At 61.1% G+C, this 13,537-nt stretch overlaps 1 protein-coding gene across 6 annotated transcripts in view; it reads right to left on the bottom strand.

Annotated features, from left to right (window-relative positions):
- Nucleotides 1-387: 387 nt before the first annotated feature.
- The window catches only part of TBC1D2B (TBC1 domain family member 2B), a 59,039-nt gene continuing 45,889 nt past the window's right edge, over nucleotides 388-13,537 (bottom strand). For 4 of the 6 annotated variants that reach the window (XM_045560485.1, XM_045560488.1, XM_045560489.1 and 1 more), the window contains exons 9-13: nucleotides 12,194-12,688; nucleotides 9,116-9,233; nucleotides 8,164-8,349; nucleotides 6,601-6,722; nucleotides 388-2,794 (exon numbers count right to left, since the gene is read on the bottom strand). In XM_045560485.1, coding sequence (XP_045416441.1) covers nucleotides 2,599-2,794; nucleotides 6,601-6,722; nucleotides 8,164-8,349; nucleotides 9,116-9,233; nucleotides 12,194-12,688 — 1,117 coding nt within the window. In that variant the 3' untranslated portion in view covers nucleotides 388-2,598. Of the gene's footprint in view, nucleotides 2,795-4,551; nucleotides 5,603-6,600; nucleotides 6,723-8,163; nucleotides 8,350-9,115; nucleotides 9,234-12,193; nucleotides 12,689-13,537 lie in introns of those variants that run through there. The other 2 variants (XM_045560486.1, XM_045560490.1) reach the window with 2 other exon arrangements.

Genomic DNA, 13,537 nt, shown 5'->3' with positions numbered 1-13,537 from the left:
TTCCAAACATACACCAGAGACCAGCATGGAAGCTGCCGTGGGCCGGGACAGTGGCCACCCGGCCTGTGTCCAGCCCCCACCTGCAAGGACGTCCCGGGCAGGCCCAGCTGCCGGCAGCTCAGGGACACAGAGAGGGGCGGGGTTTGTGCAGTGACAGGAACCCTCGGTTAGGACCCGGCTGGGTGGCTGTCTGGACACTTCCTACGTGGACACAGTGTCACCGAGACCAGTGTCTCCAGCGGTCCGTCGTCCTGGCTGCCATCGTGCGGCTGTCGGCACGGCCACAGCGCACCCAAGGCCACCATGCGCCAGCCGGGGATGGCCGCGGCCGGAGGGAAAGTGGGCAGGGAAGGGGAGCACTCCCGGGTTGACATAAATACACAGAAGTCACACAAAATCAGAGCTTGTTATATAAAATAGATGTACGGAATCTAGAAAAACCTTGATAAAATAGCCTATAAAAATATAAACTGTAGTACAATATACAAGAGCATTAACAGAGGCTCAACCCATAAACCATCCATTTAAAGCCGGCACTCGGCACGCAGGGGCCGAGGTTCAGAGCAGCAGCCCCGGCCGCAAGGGGCACTTGCCGGGCAGCTGGTGAGGCCGGGGGACCTCAGGGCACCGGAGGGACAGAGCAGCTCTGCCCATGGTGGCACAGGGAAGGGATATGTTGGCCGCAAACAGTGGGGCCCACAGCCCGTCTGGTCCCCAGAGTGGAACCAGGCCGAGCACTCCCCGCCCTGCACTCTGGGGGAGCGAGAAGGAGCCCCCGAGAAAGAGCCCCCCGTCCGTCCCTCCAGGACCCCCCAGCCCGGCCACCGCTGACACCTGCCTGCAAACACTCCCATGGCCTTGGCCTCCGTCAGGGGCGGCTTACGGGGTGAACCCGACAGAACCAGCCCAGCCCTGCAGGCGTCTCAGCCCCAGGACGCAGCAGGCTGGGCCGGCACAGCCCCCGGGGACCTGGAACCTGGGGCAGGGGGAGCCGACCCCCGATCCCCGACCCCCAACCCCGGCCCGTCCTGCTGTCCCCTGGGGCTGACAGGCGTGGGGAAGCAGGAGGGGTCCCCCCAAGTCACCCAGGCAGACTGCAACACCCCGTGCTCAGGCAACTTCCTGAACAAGTTGGGCCTCAAACAGCTGCCCCCCCAAAACAAAACAAGGATAAAACACGTTTTTAATACCTGAAAAGAGACAAAGGCTTTTGGCTGAATACAGAGACCAGCTCCCTGTGGGCAGTGAAAAATGAACCAACGTCACCGAAGACAGAAAAGCAGAGCCCAGTCGAGCACACGAAATGCCAGCTTAGCCCTGACACTGGCAGGAAGGTGACAGCAAAAATCAACAGGAAAACCCTGATAGGGAAAAGGCACTTAAAACCGCCCTGGTTCGATTCTTGGTCTGAGTGTGTTTACGTCAATGAAGGGTCATTTCCAATTTTCCCAGGTAGTGTGAGACATTCTGGTAAAGACCGTTTCTCTCGTGTGGAATGACACGGGGCCAGAAGACATTCTGTCACGTCTGCACGTCGGGGACGGCCCAGAGACCAAGTGAAACCCCCTCCCTGCTCAAAGCCTCTCTCCAGGCTTCGACGTTTCCACAACCCGCCCGGGCAGCCTGACCGGCCAGAGGCAATGGTGACGCCTCGTCCCTGGAGGATGAGGATGCATCCAGGGGACACGCTGGGGAGAGCCCACCCCAACCTTGGCCCCAAGCGTAGGTGCCTCCTGACCCTGGAGCTGGCAGCAGCCCTGCCCGACCCAGGAGCACGGCCACCCTGGGGAAGCCGGGTCTGGGCCGTCCCAGGGCGTCCACTGGGCAGCTGTACCCCTGGCCCGCAAAGCACCCCAGAAAAGGCTGCTGGGTCCCCCCAGCCAAGGCCAGCCCAGGGGTGGGCCCACCCGCCACACGATGACACACCATTGACCCGGAATCCCCGCCCCACCCGTCCTGGGAGAATGACTGTGAGCCGACCGGTTTCCACAGGGCCCGGTGCGGACGCGCCAGGCACGGGCCGGGCTATGGCGGAGCAGCCCAAGGGTCTCGAACAGGCTGGCAATGGGGGGCGTCTGGGCAGCCGGGCCCCCCCAGGCAGGAGCCGGTGCCGGAAGGACGAAGGCTCCCCAGAAATGGGGCACGGTGGGCGCTTGCAGCCCCCGCGGGGAGGGTCACGGGCACCCTGTGGTGGCCACTTCCGAACGAACGAGGGGTGTGCTGGCTTCTCTAGGGACGTCACTGTGCCAACACCGCCCCGGAGCCACCGAGGCAGCCGCTCTTTGGCCCACAGAGCCACCGGCACGTCCTCCGCACACGGCCGTCTGCAAACGCACACAGCCGCCCACCGCAGGAGCAGGAGCACAGGAGACGCCGGCAAAGCGAGGGTTTCAGAGGGCGGGACATCGACACCCCGACAGGTGCCTGAGCAGGCTCCGGCCCGCAGACAGACAGCCGGGCGGCCTGGCCACCACCCGTCAGACAGAGCCAGAGGCCACGGCGCGGAGAGGGCTGGGGACAGGCGCCCGGCAGGTCCCGACGTCCGGCTGTCACTTGGCACTTTGGTGGTGGCGGCAGCAAGGGCGGCGCCCGGGCCGCTCAGGTGTCCTCCTCCTCGTCGCTGACCAGCTCGCCCTTGTCGGGGCTGCTGTCCCGCTCACGCAGGAAGTCCTCCCGGATGGCCTCCAGCTCCGTCAGCTCCAGCCGCACCTTCTCCAGGTGGCAGGCTCGCCGGTTCCGGATCTGGCGCAGCGGGAAGGGGTTCAGGTCCCCAAAGGCGATGCTGATCAGCTTCCTGGGGGACACAGGACAGAGCGTGGGCAGGTGGTCACACGCGGCCCTCAGGCCCGGGGGGGGTGGGAGGAGGGTGCCGTGCTGGTGGCCTGACACAGGCGTGTCACCGAGGGGAGAGGACACAGGCCCAGCGGCCCAGCAAAGAGGAGGCTTTGAACGGCTGCCCGAACTTGGACTCCAGCTTCCCACACTCTGTGTGACTTTGGTCACGCCCCCTTCCGGCCTCTGACCCCTCTGCGCACGGGGGACAACGGCAGTGCCACCTCCCAGGCTGTGGGACGATGCGAGCCCCACAGGTGAGCAGGGAGAAGGGCACCCGGGCCTGCTCGATGCAGCAGGTGCTGGTGCATCCGCAGCCCTGGGCGGCACGAGGCCCGGCACAGAGTGGGGTTCGGAAGAGCTTGTCCTGGGGCTGACCGGTGGGGACGCACACACGTCCAGGTGACCTTGGCAGTGACCGTCAGATCCGCTCAGCCACGTGACAGGTGCCACGACGCCGTCAGCAGAGAACTGTGCAATCTGCAGGGTTCACGTGCCCAGGCAAAGGCACCAACTTATGATAAAAATCTCAAGATTTTGATACTTGCCCCTAACCGCTGGCTGTGGTTTAATGAAGGAGAACTAACAACTGTCCTGAGGCCTAGTTAGGGGCCTCCTGCCCAGCCGGGCAGCCACACTGGTTGCTGAGGGTCACGAGACGCGGCCCCGCCAACACCGAGGGTCACGAGACGCGGCCCCGCTTACCGGCTGCCCTCCCCCCCCCCGGGGCCCCACCCACCCTGGCGGCTTCGATTCCTGCCAACCAAAGGCCCAGTGACTGTACAGACTCCAGGGAAAGGCGTGATGAGACGGGAATGTCACAGGGACGCCCCCCTGTCTGTGCCAGAGAGCAAACCAGCATGGACCTGAGTGCCCGCCAGCTCATGAGGGGACAGAGAACCAGGTGTGTGCATCGCGGGGCACCGCTCAGCCATGAAAAGGAACAGAATCGTGTCTTGGCAGCCACGTGGATGGACGGGCCATCATCCTCAGGGAAGCGTCTCAGGAAGGCAGAACCGAACACCAAGTGGAGCCCAACGGCGGGAGCCGAGGACAGGACGCGGAGAGATGGGGAGGCCTTGGCAACCGGGCAAGGGATGGTGAAAACGCACCTCAGGCACAGCGAACGCTATTCGGGGGACGGCACACTTACAGGCCCCAACAACGTGAGCATTATAAAAGGTTATCTGTGTAACAAAAGCATTGGTACTGCTTGATATTTTGAAACAAAAAGTATGTGTAAAATAACGATAATAATAATAAAAGCAAAAAATAAAACCGAATGTCTGAAAGGCAAAGAAAAAAGAAAGAACAAAAGAAAGCAAACCGTTGGTTCCTGCCTGGGCCTGGCTGCTTGGGCTACTTTTAACGTAAGGTACACACAGTCAAGAACACACAAGCCTTTGTGCGTCTTCCTTTTGTATATTTTAGAACACCTACTCCTTGGATACGCTTAACTCAAATCCAGAGCATTCTCCTGCGAGAAGGTAAAAGACCAGCAGAGCTGGCTGCATTTATGCATTTATTTAGAGACAGGGTCTCACTGTCGCCCAGGCTGGAGTGCAGCGGTGTAATCACAGCTCACTGTAGCCTCCAACTCCTGGACTCCAGCGATCCTCCTGCCTCGGCCTCCCGAGAAGCTGGGACTACAGGTGCCACCACACCCAGCTGATTGTTCTATTTTTGGTAGAGATGGGGTCTCACTATGTTGCCCAGGCTGGTCTTGAACTCCTGACCTTGAGTGATCCTCTGCCTTGGCCTCCCAAAGTACCAGGATTACAGGCGAGAGCCCCCGCGCCCTGACTGGGCTGGCTTTATTTAAACACTAAGCTCCCCAGAGTGTTCTGGAACACGTGGGCACTGGAGAGCAGGGGTCACTGGGCGTGGGTTCCCCGGTTCTGCCTCACGAAGCCCCACTCGGGCGGGAGGGTCCATGTGACGCGGACGCTGGCCGGGTCCCTGCACCGGGAGCCCACACGGCACCTGCTCTCCGACAGCGTCAGCCCAGAGGCCCCACAGCCCCGAAAGCTGGAGTGTCCGCCCTTCCTCGCACAGAAAGTGAACGGCAAAGCGGAACGTCTTCCTCACTCCTGCAGTCGGCGACGCTGACCGAGGGCCGAGGGCCCGGCCAGGTGGGGCCCCAGGGCAGCCAGACGCTCCGGGAGGAGATGGGGAAGGGCCGGGGCTCGGCAGGCTTGGGAGGCCACGTCGGCTGCAGAGACCCCTTAACTTGACCCAGTGTCTCCCGGCTGCACCTGACTACAGAGCCCCTCCCTCCTTTCTGCAAGCCCAGACGCTGTGCCGCAGAACCCGCGCCCCTGGAACCGCTGGTCTGGGGGCTTATTAGAATAGGGGGGTCCAGCCTGGAGGTGGGGCTGGGGCTTCCCGGGGGCCCCCCCCCAGCCCAGCTGTCCCCGAGGCACCTGGACTCGGCCGGCGGCCTTGGCTTCTCAAGCAAAGAGGAAACTGGACCACGAGCCACCACGCGGGGGCGCTGTGGGGCCACACGGGACAACCCAGTGACAGGGGTGGCACTGCTCACCTGCCCCGCCTGGCAGCACCGACTACCCGCACAGCCGTCAGCGGCAGCCGCAGCTCACATGCCATCGGGGGGACGGAGCTCACGGAAGGTCGTTCTCAGCGATCCTGACCCCAGGCGAGACCCACAGACGCTCGCAGCTCACCCGGGCGCAGAATCCGCCTTTCACGGCAAGTTTGACCCTCAAATGCCCCCTTCTCCTTAGCGATGCTCAGGCCGCTGCTGCTGGGTCTATGAATAAGCCCGAAACTGTCCTAACCAGCAGCTCCCCAAGAAAAGACCCTAAACACAGCGGTGACTTCTACGATGCTGGTGCGGCTTAGCCAGCCCCTTTCCCAACCCCCACCCCGGCCGCCAGGGCCAGGGCAGTCCCCAACTTGGTCCCGGACACACGGACCAGGGTGGCCCAGAAAAGGCAGTGACTGTTTGGCTGGGGGGGAGGGGCACAATGATTCCTGAACATTCCGATGCCCCGGCCAGAGACCCGAGGGTCTTCCAGGTTCACAGTCCTCCTCTGCTCTCTTCCACCTGCCCCCTTTGTCCAGGTCTGGGCCACCTCTGTCCAGGCCACCAGCTCTCACTGGGACCCCCACTGGCCACTCAGCCCCGGCCCCCCGGCTGCCGGTCCTGCCCTAGCCAACCCCAACCCCAACCCGACCCTCCTCCTCTTACCCGAGGAGTGACTGTCGGGACAAATGGCCACGTCGCGAGCAGGGTCTGAGGGACCAGCCGGCCCGGCCTGCCACAGCCCAGCCACAGGGCGGCCGGCCGAGCTGCCTCTGATCCCCGGACACCTGTCCCCACGGCTCAGTGTGCTGCCCCTGAAGGCCCCTGCCCAGCCCGGCCTGCTCGGCCTTCCCGGCTGGGGCCGCCGCTACCGCAGCACGGATCGCCGAGGCTCCCAGTCTCCCCGACAGGCTGTCACGGCCAGAGCTGCTCCTCCTCCCGGCACAGGCCCTGCCACGCACCCACCAAGGCTTCTCAGACACATAAACTACCGCCGTGCGTGTGGGGACATACGTTTGCGGGATAAATGACAGAGCCATCCTCCGCTCTGTCCCTCTGGCCTCTGGAAGGCCCCGGGGCTGCTCTCTGCCCGCTCCCTCCCCCGGAGGACACCCGTCTCCAGCCTCACACCTGGGACAGCCGGGCGCAGACGGCGAGGACGGCCCTCGAGCGGCGGCGCCAGGCCTCCCGCCCTCCCCCGTGATGGCTGCGCCCGGCCTCACCTGGCGTCCAGGACGGTGCGTGTGAAGGAGCGGAGATACTTGAATATGGACATGGAATCCTGCACCTTCAGGATCTCCTCTTCCTTGTATTTGAACAGCGCCAGGGCAAAACGGAAAATGACCTGTGGGAGGAACAGGGAAATCGCGGAGTGGAGACACCCCGGCTGTGTCCGGGGTTTTGGGGACGGCGCGCACAGGCCCCACCTGGGACAGACACCTGACCGGGGGCGACTTTCCCCGGCTGGGCCCAGACCCCTTTCTTAGGGGAAACACCGCCGTGCAGGAAGTTTTCGGCAACGCGTCAGCCCAGACGGAACCCTCCCGGGGAGCAGACCAGACACTTCGCGCCCGGCCAGCACCGCCAGCCAACGGAGCTCCAGCCAGCACGGGAATCGTCGTCAAATAAGATCCAAACCGGGATTTTCTGATCCTGAAACTCTTAGAAAGCTCCACCTACAGAGGCAATTTCCACCTCAAGGGAACCAGGATCTAAATTACGAACTCTTGAACACGATGAGAGAGAATCAGTTTTGTTTTGGGGGCACAGCGTCTGTGGCTACAGCACGTGACTCCCGCTGGCCTGGCCCATCCAGGCCGCTCGGGGACAAGCTGCTGTCCCCACATCTGAGGACCCAGGTGCTGCGCCCGTCTGCAGCCTCTTCCTTAGGAAGCAGCATTTACAGGGCGGCAACGGCCACTCTCCTCTGGACACCCCCACTCAGGGCCCAGAGGGGCACGTCTGGCCCAGGCTGAGAGCTCGCTGACAAGGACAGCGCCGGGCGGAGCTCAGGGCGGCACAGGCTCAACTTCGCGGGGGGAGCGTCAGTCGGGACGGGCCCTGCGGGGCAGCCCGGCACGGTCGGAACTGCAGGGCACTGACCCTGGCCCCGCACGGAGCCCACAGATGCAGTTCACGCGTGTAGAACGACGGCAGGATGAGGAGAGGCATCGCAGCGAGACTGGGAACAGCCCAGTGCCCGTCACTAGGGGCTGGATTCCGCACGGAATGAAAACACAGCTGAGCCGGATCCGTCCACCCGGATATTGGTGCAGGAAACCCCTTGAGGAGGATGTACAACAGGTTGGGAAGAGCAGCTAGGAGATGGCGGGGGAGACCTCGTTTCCAATATACACCCCAGTTATGTGAGTTAACACAGGAACCTATTACTCAAAAACTGGTCTTTTCAGCACACACAGCAGGCTGGGTGGCAGCCAGGCTCTGAGGTTGGACCCTGCGTCTGTCCCCTGACCCTCGCTCACGGGCTCTCCGGCCTCTGTCTCCTCTGCCCGCTGTGGGGAAGACGGTGACGTTCGGCTCCGACCGCAAACGGCGGCCGCAGGGCCTGGCGCAGGGCTGGGCACAGACTGGAGGTTTCCGACAAACAGCAGCTGAGCGCGGTTTCCTGAGACCCAGACCCAGCTCTGCCGGCACCGTGCTGAGGTCACTCTGGGCCATGGGACCCCTCACGCGTCCTCAGAGAGCCGGCCACTCAGCCAGCCCCAGCGCTGCCCACAGGGCCATAGAGTGTGTGCACCCAGAACCGCCGCGTGGAGCAAACCCACCTTTGGTCCCTCGTAAAGGAACGAGTCCCATATCTTAAAAAGGATGTCACTGACAACGCTGTCCACAAAGACCACCAGAAACCAGTTGAACGTGATGAGGGTGTAGTCGACTTTGTGCTGCTCGAAGTGGGCGTGCAGCCGAGGCAGCTTCTCACTCAGGAGGTCCCTGAACACCCGCTGGTCCACCTGCAGAGGGGACAGAGGGACAGTGTGGGGGGTCCGCCGTGGCACCAGGCACACGCTCCACCTGAGACCCCGGTGGAGACAGACCCTCTGGGCTCTCACGTCACGCTGGTGTCGGACTCCCGGTGTGGAGGGTGGGAAAGGTACCTGCTGAGGGAGCTGTGTCCCCCTGGGCCTGTCACTGCGTCCGTTCTCGGAGCCAGTGAGCACGGCCGGGGGACTGATGTGCCCCTTTCCGCAGAGGGCAGGTGGCTCTGACACCGACCCTCGGCCTGAGGACGCCCCCTGGCCCGACACACCTTCCCAGGACTGGCCGGTGGTCACAGCACAGCCACCCGAGACGCGTCCTCCCCTCCCCCGAGCGGGACACTCTCCTGGCGTCCCCGCGCCTGCCCTGGCCCTCCACAGCTCTGCCCTCGGGCACGTCCAGTCCCGCCTTGGCACCTGCCTCTTGAGGACGTGCGCTGACACACAGGCTCCCCGAGCACCCAGTATGGTGACTCAGCCCCAGGTGGGCCTGGCGCCAGCGGAACGGGCGGAGCAGTGATCGTGACGGCAGGTCTGCAGGACGGGCCCGCCCTGCTGGTTCCCGGGTGCTGAGGAGCCCGATCCGGCCTCGCTCACCAGAAGCTCGGTCGGCTCCCGCCCCGAGACGCGCCCGCCACCTTCAGCCACCAGACGCTGAGGTCACGCAAAGCCTCCCCACAAAGTTTCCTTTCCGCTGGGGTTCCAGAAACTGGTGACTGAAGCACAGAAGTCTTAGAAGTACCTGGGATCCCAGGAGAGTCTTCGTGTAATAGTCCCGAGGCATGAAAACTTCCACGATGGCGACCAGACACCAGAAGGCGTCTTCCTGTTCCAGGTACAGCAGGGCCACGGCCGCCAGCCTGCGAGGAGGGGACAGTGAGGTGAGAGCCCAGGCACGGACGGCCACATCCGCACAGGGACGTCTGCATCACGCTGCTTTCTCCCTCACGGCCAAAGCAATTCCCAGCTCTCCATAAAGAACAATAAGCAAGTGTTTCCTTGCAAAGGAATCTGAGAAGCAAAGCTGTACCCCTTCCCTTCATTTGGTTTTTGTTCAAAGATGAGGTGGTTGCCCAGTGATCAACCAGCCTCGTTTTAAAAACTGTTTCCACTGTAAGATTTTTGCTAGTGCAGCTAATTCTTTGAATTCACTGTTAAAGAAACCCCAACTAGTCCTTTTATGCACAAAAGAATCCAGATGTGAATAAGCAACAAGACAAGATGGTTTTAAACGGCTTTGCTGACACCATCCTGCTCCCAGGCTGGAGGAATGAACGGGGGCTGCGGCCAAGGGAAGCCCCCACGGGGCCTTCTGAGCCCCCAAGGGCGTGCGTGCATGTGTGAGTGTGAAAGTGCGTGTGCGCGTGTGAGTGTGTGCAGGGGTGTGTATGCGTGAAAGTGTGTGAGCGTGTGTGTGTATGTGTGCATGTGCAAGTGTGTGCATGTGAGTGTGAAAGTGTGTGTGTGAGTGTGTGCAAGGGTGTGTGTGCGTGAAAGTGTGTGAGCGTGTGTGTGTATGTGTGCATGTGCGAGTGTATGTGTGTGTACATGTGTATGTGCAAGAGTATGTGCGCATGTGTGTGTGTGCGCGAGAGTGTGAGAGTGTGCATATGTAAGAGTGTGTGTGCATGTGCAAGGGGAACGTGTGCATGTGTATGTTTGTGTGTGTGAGACTGTGCATGCGTGTGCAAGGATGGTGTGTGCATGAGTGTGTGTGCGTGTGCATGTGCAAGTGTGCATGTGTGTGTGGAGGCGTCACCTGCTGCCATCCAGCACGGAAGCCAGGCCGGCCCCTCACACACGTCGCGGATCAACAGGCCCCTGCGCAGCCGGGGGGCTCTGAGGGCGGCTGGGCAGAGGCGGGAGGGGGGCAGGGGTGGGGGGCACAGCGCAGCCCCCTGCTCAGCTGAATCCAAAACCTCCGCCTAGGACAGGAGGCTCGTGAGCATGACTCATGGGAAACCGTGGTATCATTTCTTGGAATTTGCTTTATTTTCTTCCCTAGATAAAATTACAATGGACTCATCTCACATTAACAGAAAAAACGACCTGGGATGGGCGGGAAGGGGGGGGGGCTCAAGTAGGCGTGGCCGTGACAGCAGGAGAAGGGCAACCGCGGCCGAGGCAGAGAAAGGAAACACAGAACCACCTAGAAAAGGCTGAAGTTCTAGTAAAGCTCTGGGCACTCTGGAGGCATGAACACACACCAAATAGTTTGAAAAAAAAATCCAATAAAACGGTTAAAATTCAGAGGATTTAGTGGTGCTCGGGGTGGAGGGCAGAGAAAAAGCTTCAGTGAGCTGGAAGCGTCACCTGCGTGGAAGGACGGACATCACAACAACGCCAGACAGACAGGTCACCGGACCCCAGACAGGCTCACATCCCCACTGGGTCCCGGGGTTCCAGAGGTTTCCAGCCTCCGGGGACTTTTAGGTCAAGCACACGGCACGACTGTGGGTCTGAGCAGAACACGACTGCTTTCTTAGGCACCTATTTAGGGGCTTTTTCTTTAATGGAGACTGGGAGCAGCCGACGTCCCTGTCACCTGCCGAGGGCACGGAGACAGGCTGCCCGTCCCCACCGCCGAGGCAACAGCTTCCTGGAAACCAGCGAGTGCCAGGTCTAGCCAAGTCACTTCCTCCTGCAACGCTGGCATTTCAGGCGCAAAGGGACCCTCACCCGGAGGTCGGCACCTGGCAACGAGCCGGCACGAAGGCCCCAGAGCAGCCAGACGACGCGCTAACATGCAGAACTCAGCCACACGCACCTGGCGCATGGGATGCCCCATCCTTCTCTGTAGCACGTCCCAAGCGTGGTCACCTACTGTCACTATGGGACAGGGACGTAAAGGGCAACTGCGATGACAGCAGCAGCCGAGAACGTCAGCCGGGCAAGAAGCAGCCGCAGCACAGCCCGTGACAGGAGGGGCCCCCCAGGGGCAGCCCCAGCGCCCCCAAGGCCGGGCCGTCCGGCACAGCTCGGGAGGACGGGTCCAGGTCCCTGAGACCAGGTGAGCAGGCAGGACCTGGGAGAAGATTCTGGCCTGGAAGAAACAGGTTCGGGTCCTTGTCGGGTGAAGAACTGCCTGGGGCAACTTGATTCACAAAGACCCTGTCGTTGTACGAGCAAGGACTGACCAGCTTCACTCCCTGCATCAAAAACAAGTGGAATCAAACTTCTGACCAAAACCTGAGTAAAATGAGAACAAAGGGAAAAAAACCAAGAATCCAAGTTCTTTCAAATTAACTTTTCAGGCTGGGTGCGGTGGCTCATGCCTGTAATCCCAGCACTCTGGGAGGCCGAGGCGGGAGGATTGTTTGAGCTCAGGAGTTCAAGACCAGCCTGAGCAAGTGCGAGACCCCATCTCTACTAAAAACAGAGAGAAATTATATGGACAGCTAAAAATATATAGAAAAAATTAGCCGGGCATGGTGGCACATGCCTGTAGTCCCAGCTACTCGGGAGGCTGAGGCAGGAGGATCCCTTGAGCCCAGGAGTCTGAGGTTGCTGTGAGCTAGGCTGACGCCACGGCACTCTAGCCCGGGCAACAGAGCGAGACTCTGTCTCAAAAATAAATAAATAAAATAAAATAATTAACTTTTCATATTCTTAAAACTTTCTGAACGCATGTTTGCTTCCCTCAGTTATTCCGGAATTGGGGACATGGTGACATCACAACTAGCTGCTACAACTGCTTTTCCCCTGAAAATACCAGCTTTTCCCGGCTACCCAGGAGGGCAGGAGCGGGAGCCGGGGGCTGTGGGTCCGCGCGGGGGCTGTGGGTCTACACGGGGGCGGGAGCCCCGAAGCCGGCGCCCACCTGTTGAGGCCCTGGCAGTAGCCGATGTCCGGGTTGCGCCAGGAGAAGGCCAGCAGCACGTTGCGCAGCTTCTGGACGCCCTCGCAGGCAGGCCCGGAGTAGTGCTTGTTGTTGGGCAGCGTCCGCAGCAGGTCCAGCTCAATCTGCTTGGAGGCCGGGTTCTGCTTCTCCAGCGCCTTCTGCAGCAGGGCCTGGAAGTGGCCTGGCTGGGTGCTGTCCCTGAACTTCCTGGTGTGGCGGTCCACGCACCACTTCCACACCTTGGAGCGGTGCTCGTGCGGGATGCCCGCGCGGACCAGGTTCTTCAGCTCCGGCGAGCACATCATGTCCCTGTTCACTGTGCTGGCGAAGTAGTTCTCCCACTTGACCCCCGTGGAGACCTCCTGGCTGTCCGTGAGGTACAGCGTCTTCAGGTCCAGGGCACGGACCCTGGCCACCAGCTTCTCTTCCTCGTCGTCCTCAGGGACGGTCCTAAACCCGTAGATGTCGTACTCACTGTGGAGAAAACAGAAGGAAACTTTAAGTGACACTTGGCAAGAAAGGCCGGTGGGAAGAACAGAGACACCGCCCACACATCTGGCCCTTTGGAACGTGACCAGGCGTCTCGGATCAGCGAGGAAGGGACAAGCCTCTCCGTGTATGAAGCCGGGACAACCGGCTGTCTACACGCGGAAAAATTAAATTAGATTTCGTCTGGATACTCCACAGCGGAAAAAGTCAAATCCAGGTGATTTAAAGCCCTGAAGACGTGAAAAGCAAGAAGAACAGGCACAGCTGGGCACCACGCAAACACGCGTCTGTGTGTGGATCACACGTGTACTACGTCCGCACAGCTCTGTGCTGCAGAAGCATCATTTTAAAAGGTGAAAAGGAAGAAAGTATTAGTGAGGTATTAGGGATGCGAAGGAATCAGGGTGCTGCTGGGCAGAACGATGCCCCAAGGTGTGCAGGCCCCAAGCCCTGCGACCCGTGACTGTTCCGTGGCACACGGCGGCAGCAGCGTGGCAGGTGGGGCTGAGAGGACGGAGGACGAGGAGGTGACGTGGTTGTCCGCGTGGCCTGGACACCCGCATTGCTCCCCCCGGAGTGGAGAGGTGAGGCGGTGGGAGGCCGGACAGGGTGAGTTTGCAGATTTCTCCTAGTTCTGATGTTTCATGAGGCTCATTTCCCACAAAATAGGTGATGAGGGATCTTACTCCAGGACCCATCACGGGCTTCCAGATTCAGTGATTTCCCAGAAAACACGCCACAGTGTGTGTGTGCGTGTGTGTGTGTGCTGGGGGCAGCTGTGTCCATGGGCTGCATCAGGTCCTCGGTGGGCTCAGGCTCTAAACTAGGTTGCCC

This window comes from Lemur catta, chromosome 9 (assembly GCF_020740605.2).
Source record: "Lemur catta isolate mLemCat1 chromosome 9, mLemCat1.pri, whole genome shotgun sequence".
Lineage (NCBI taxonomy): Eukaryota > Metazoa > Chordata > Mammalia > Primates > Lemuridae > Lemur > Lemur catta.
The sequence above is the reverse complement of the archived record's forward strand: the minus strand, read 5'-3'. Positions and strand labels throughout refer to the sequence as shown.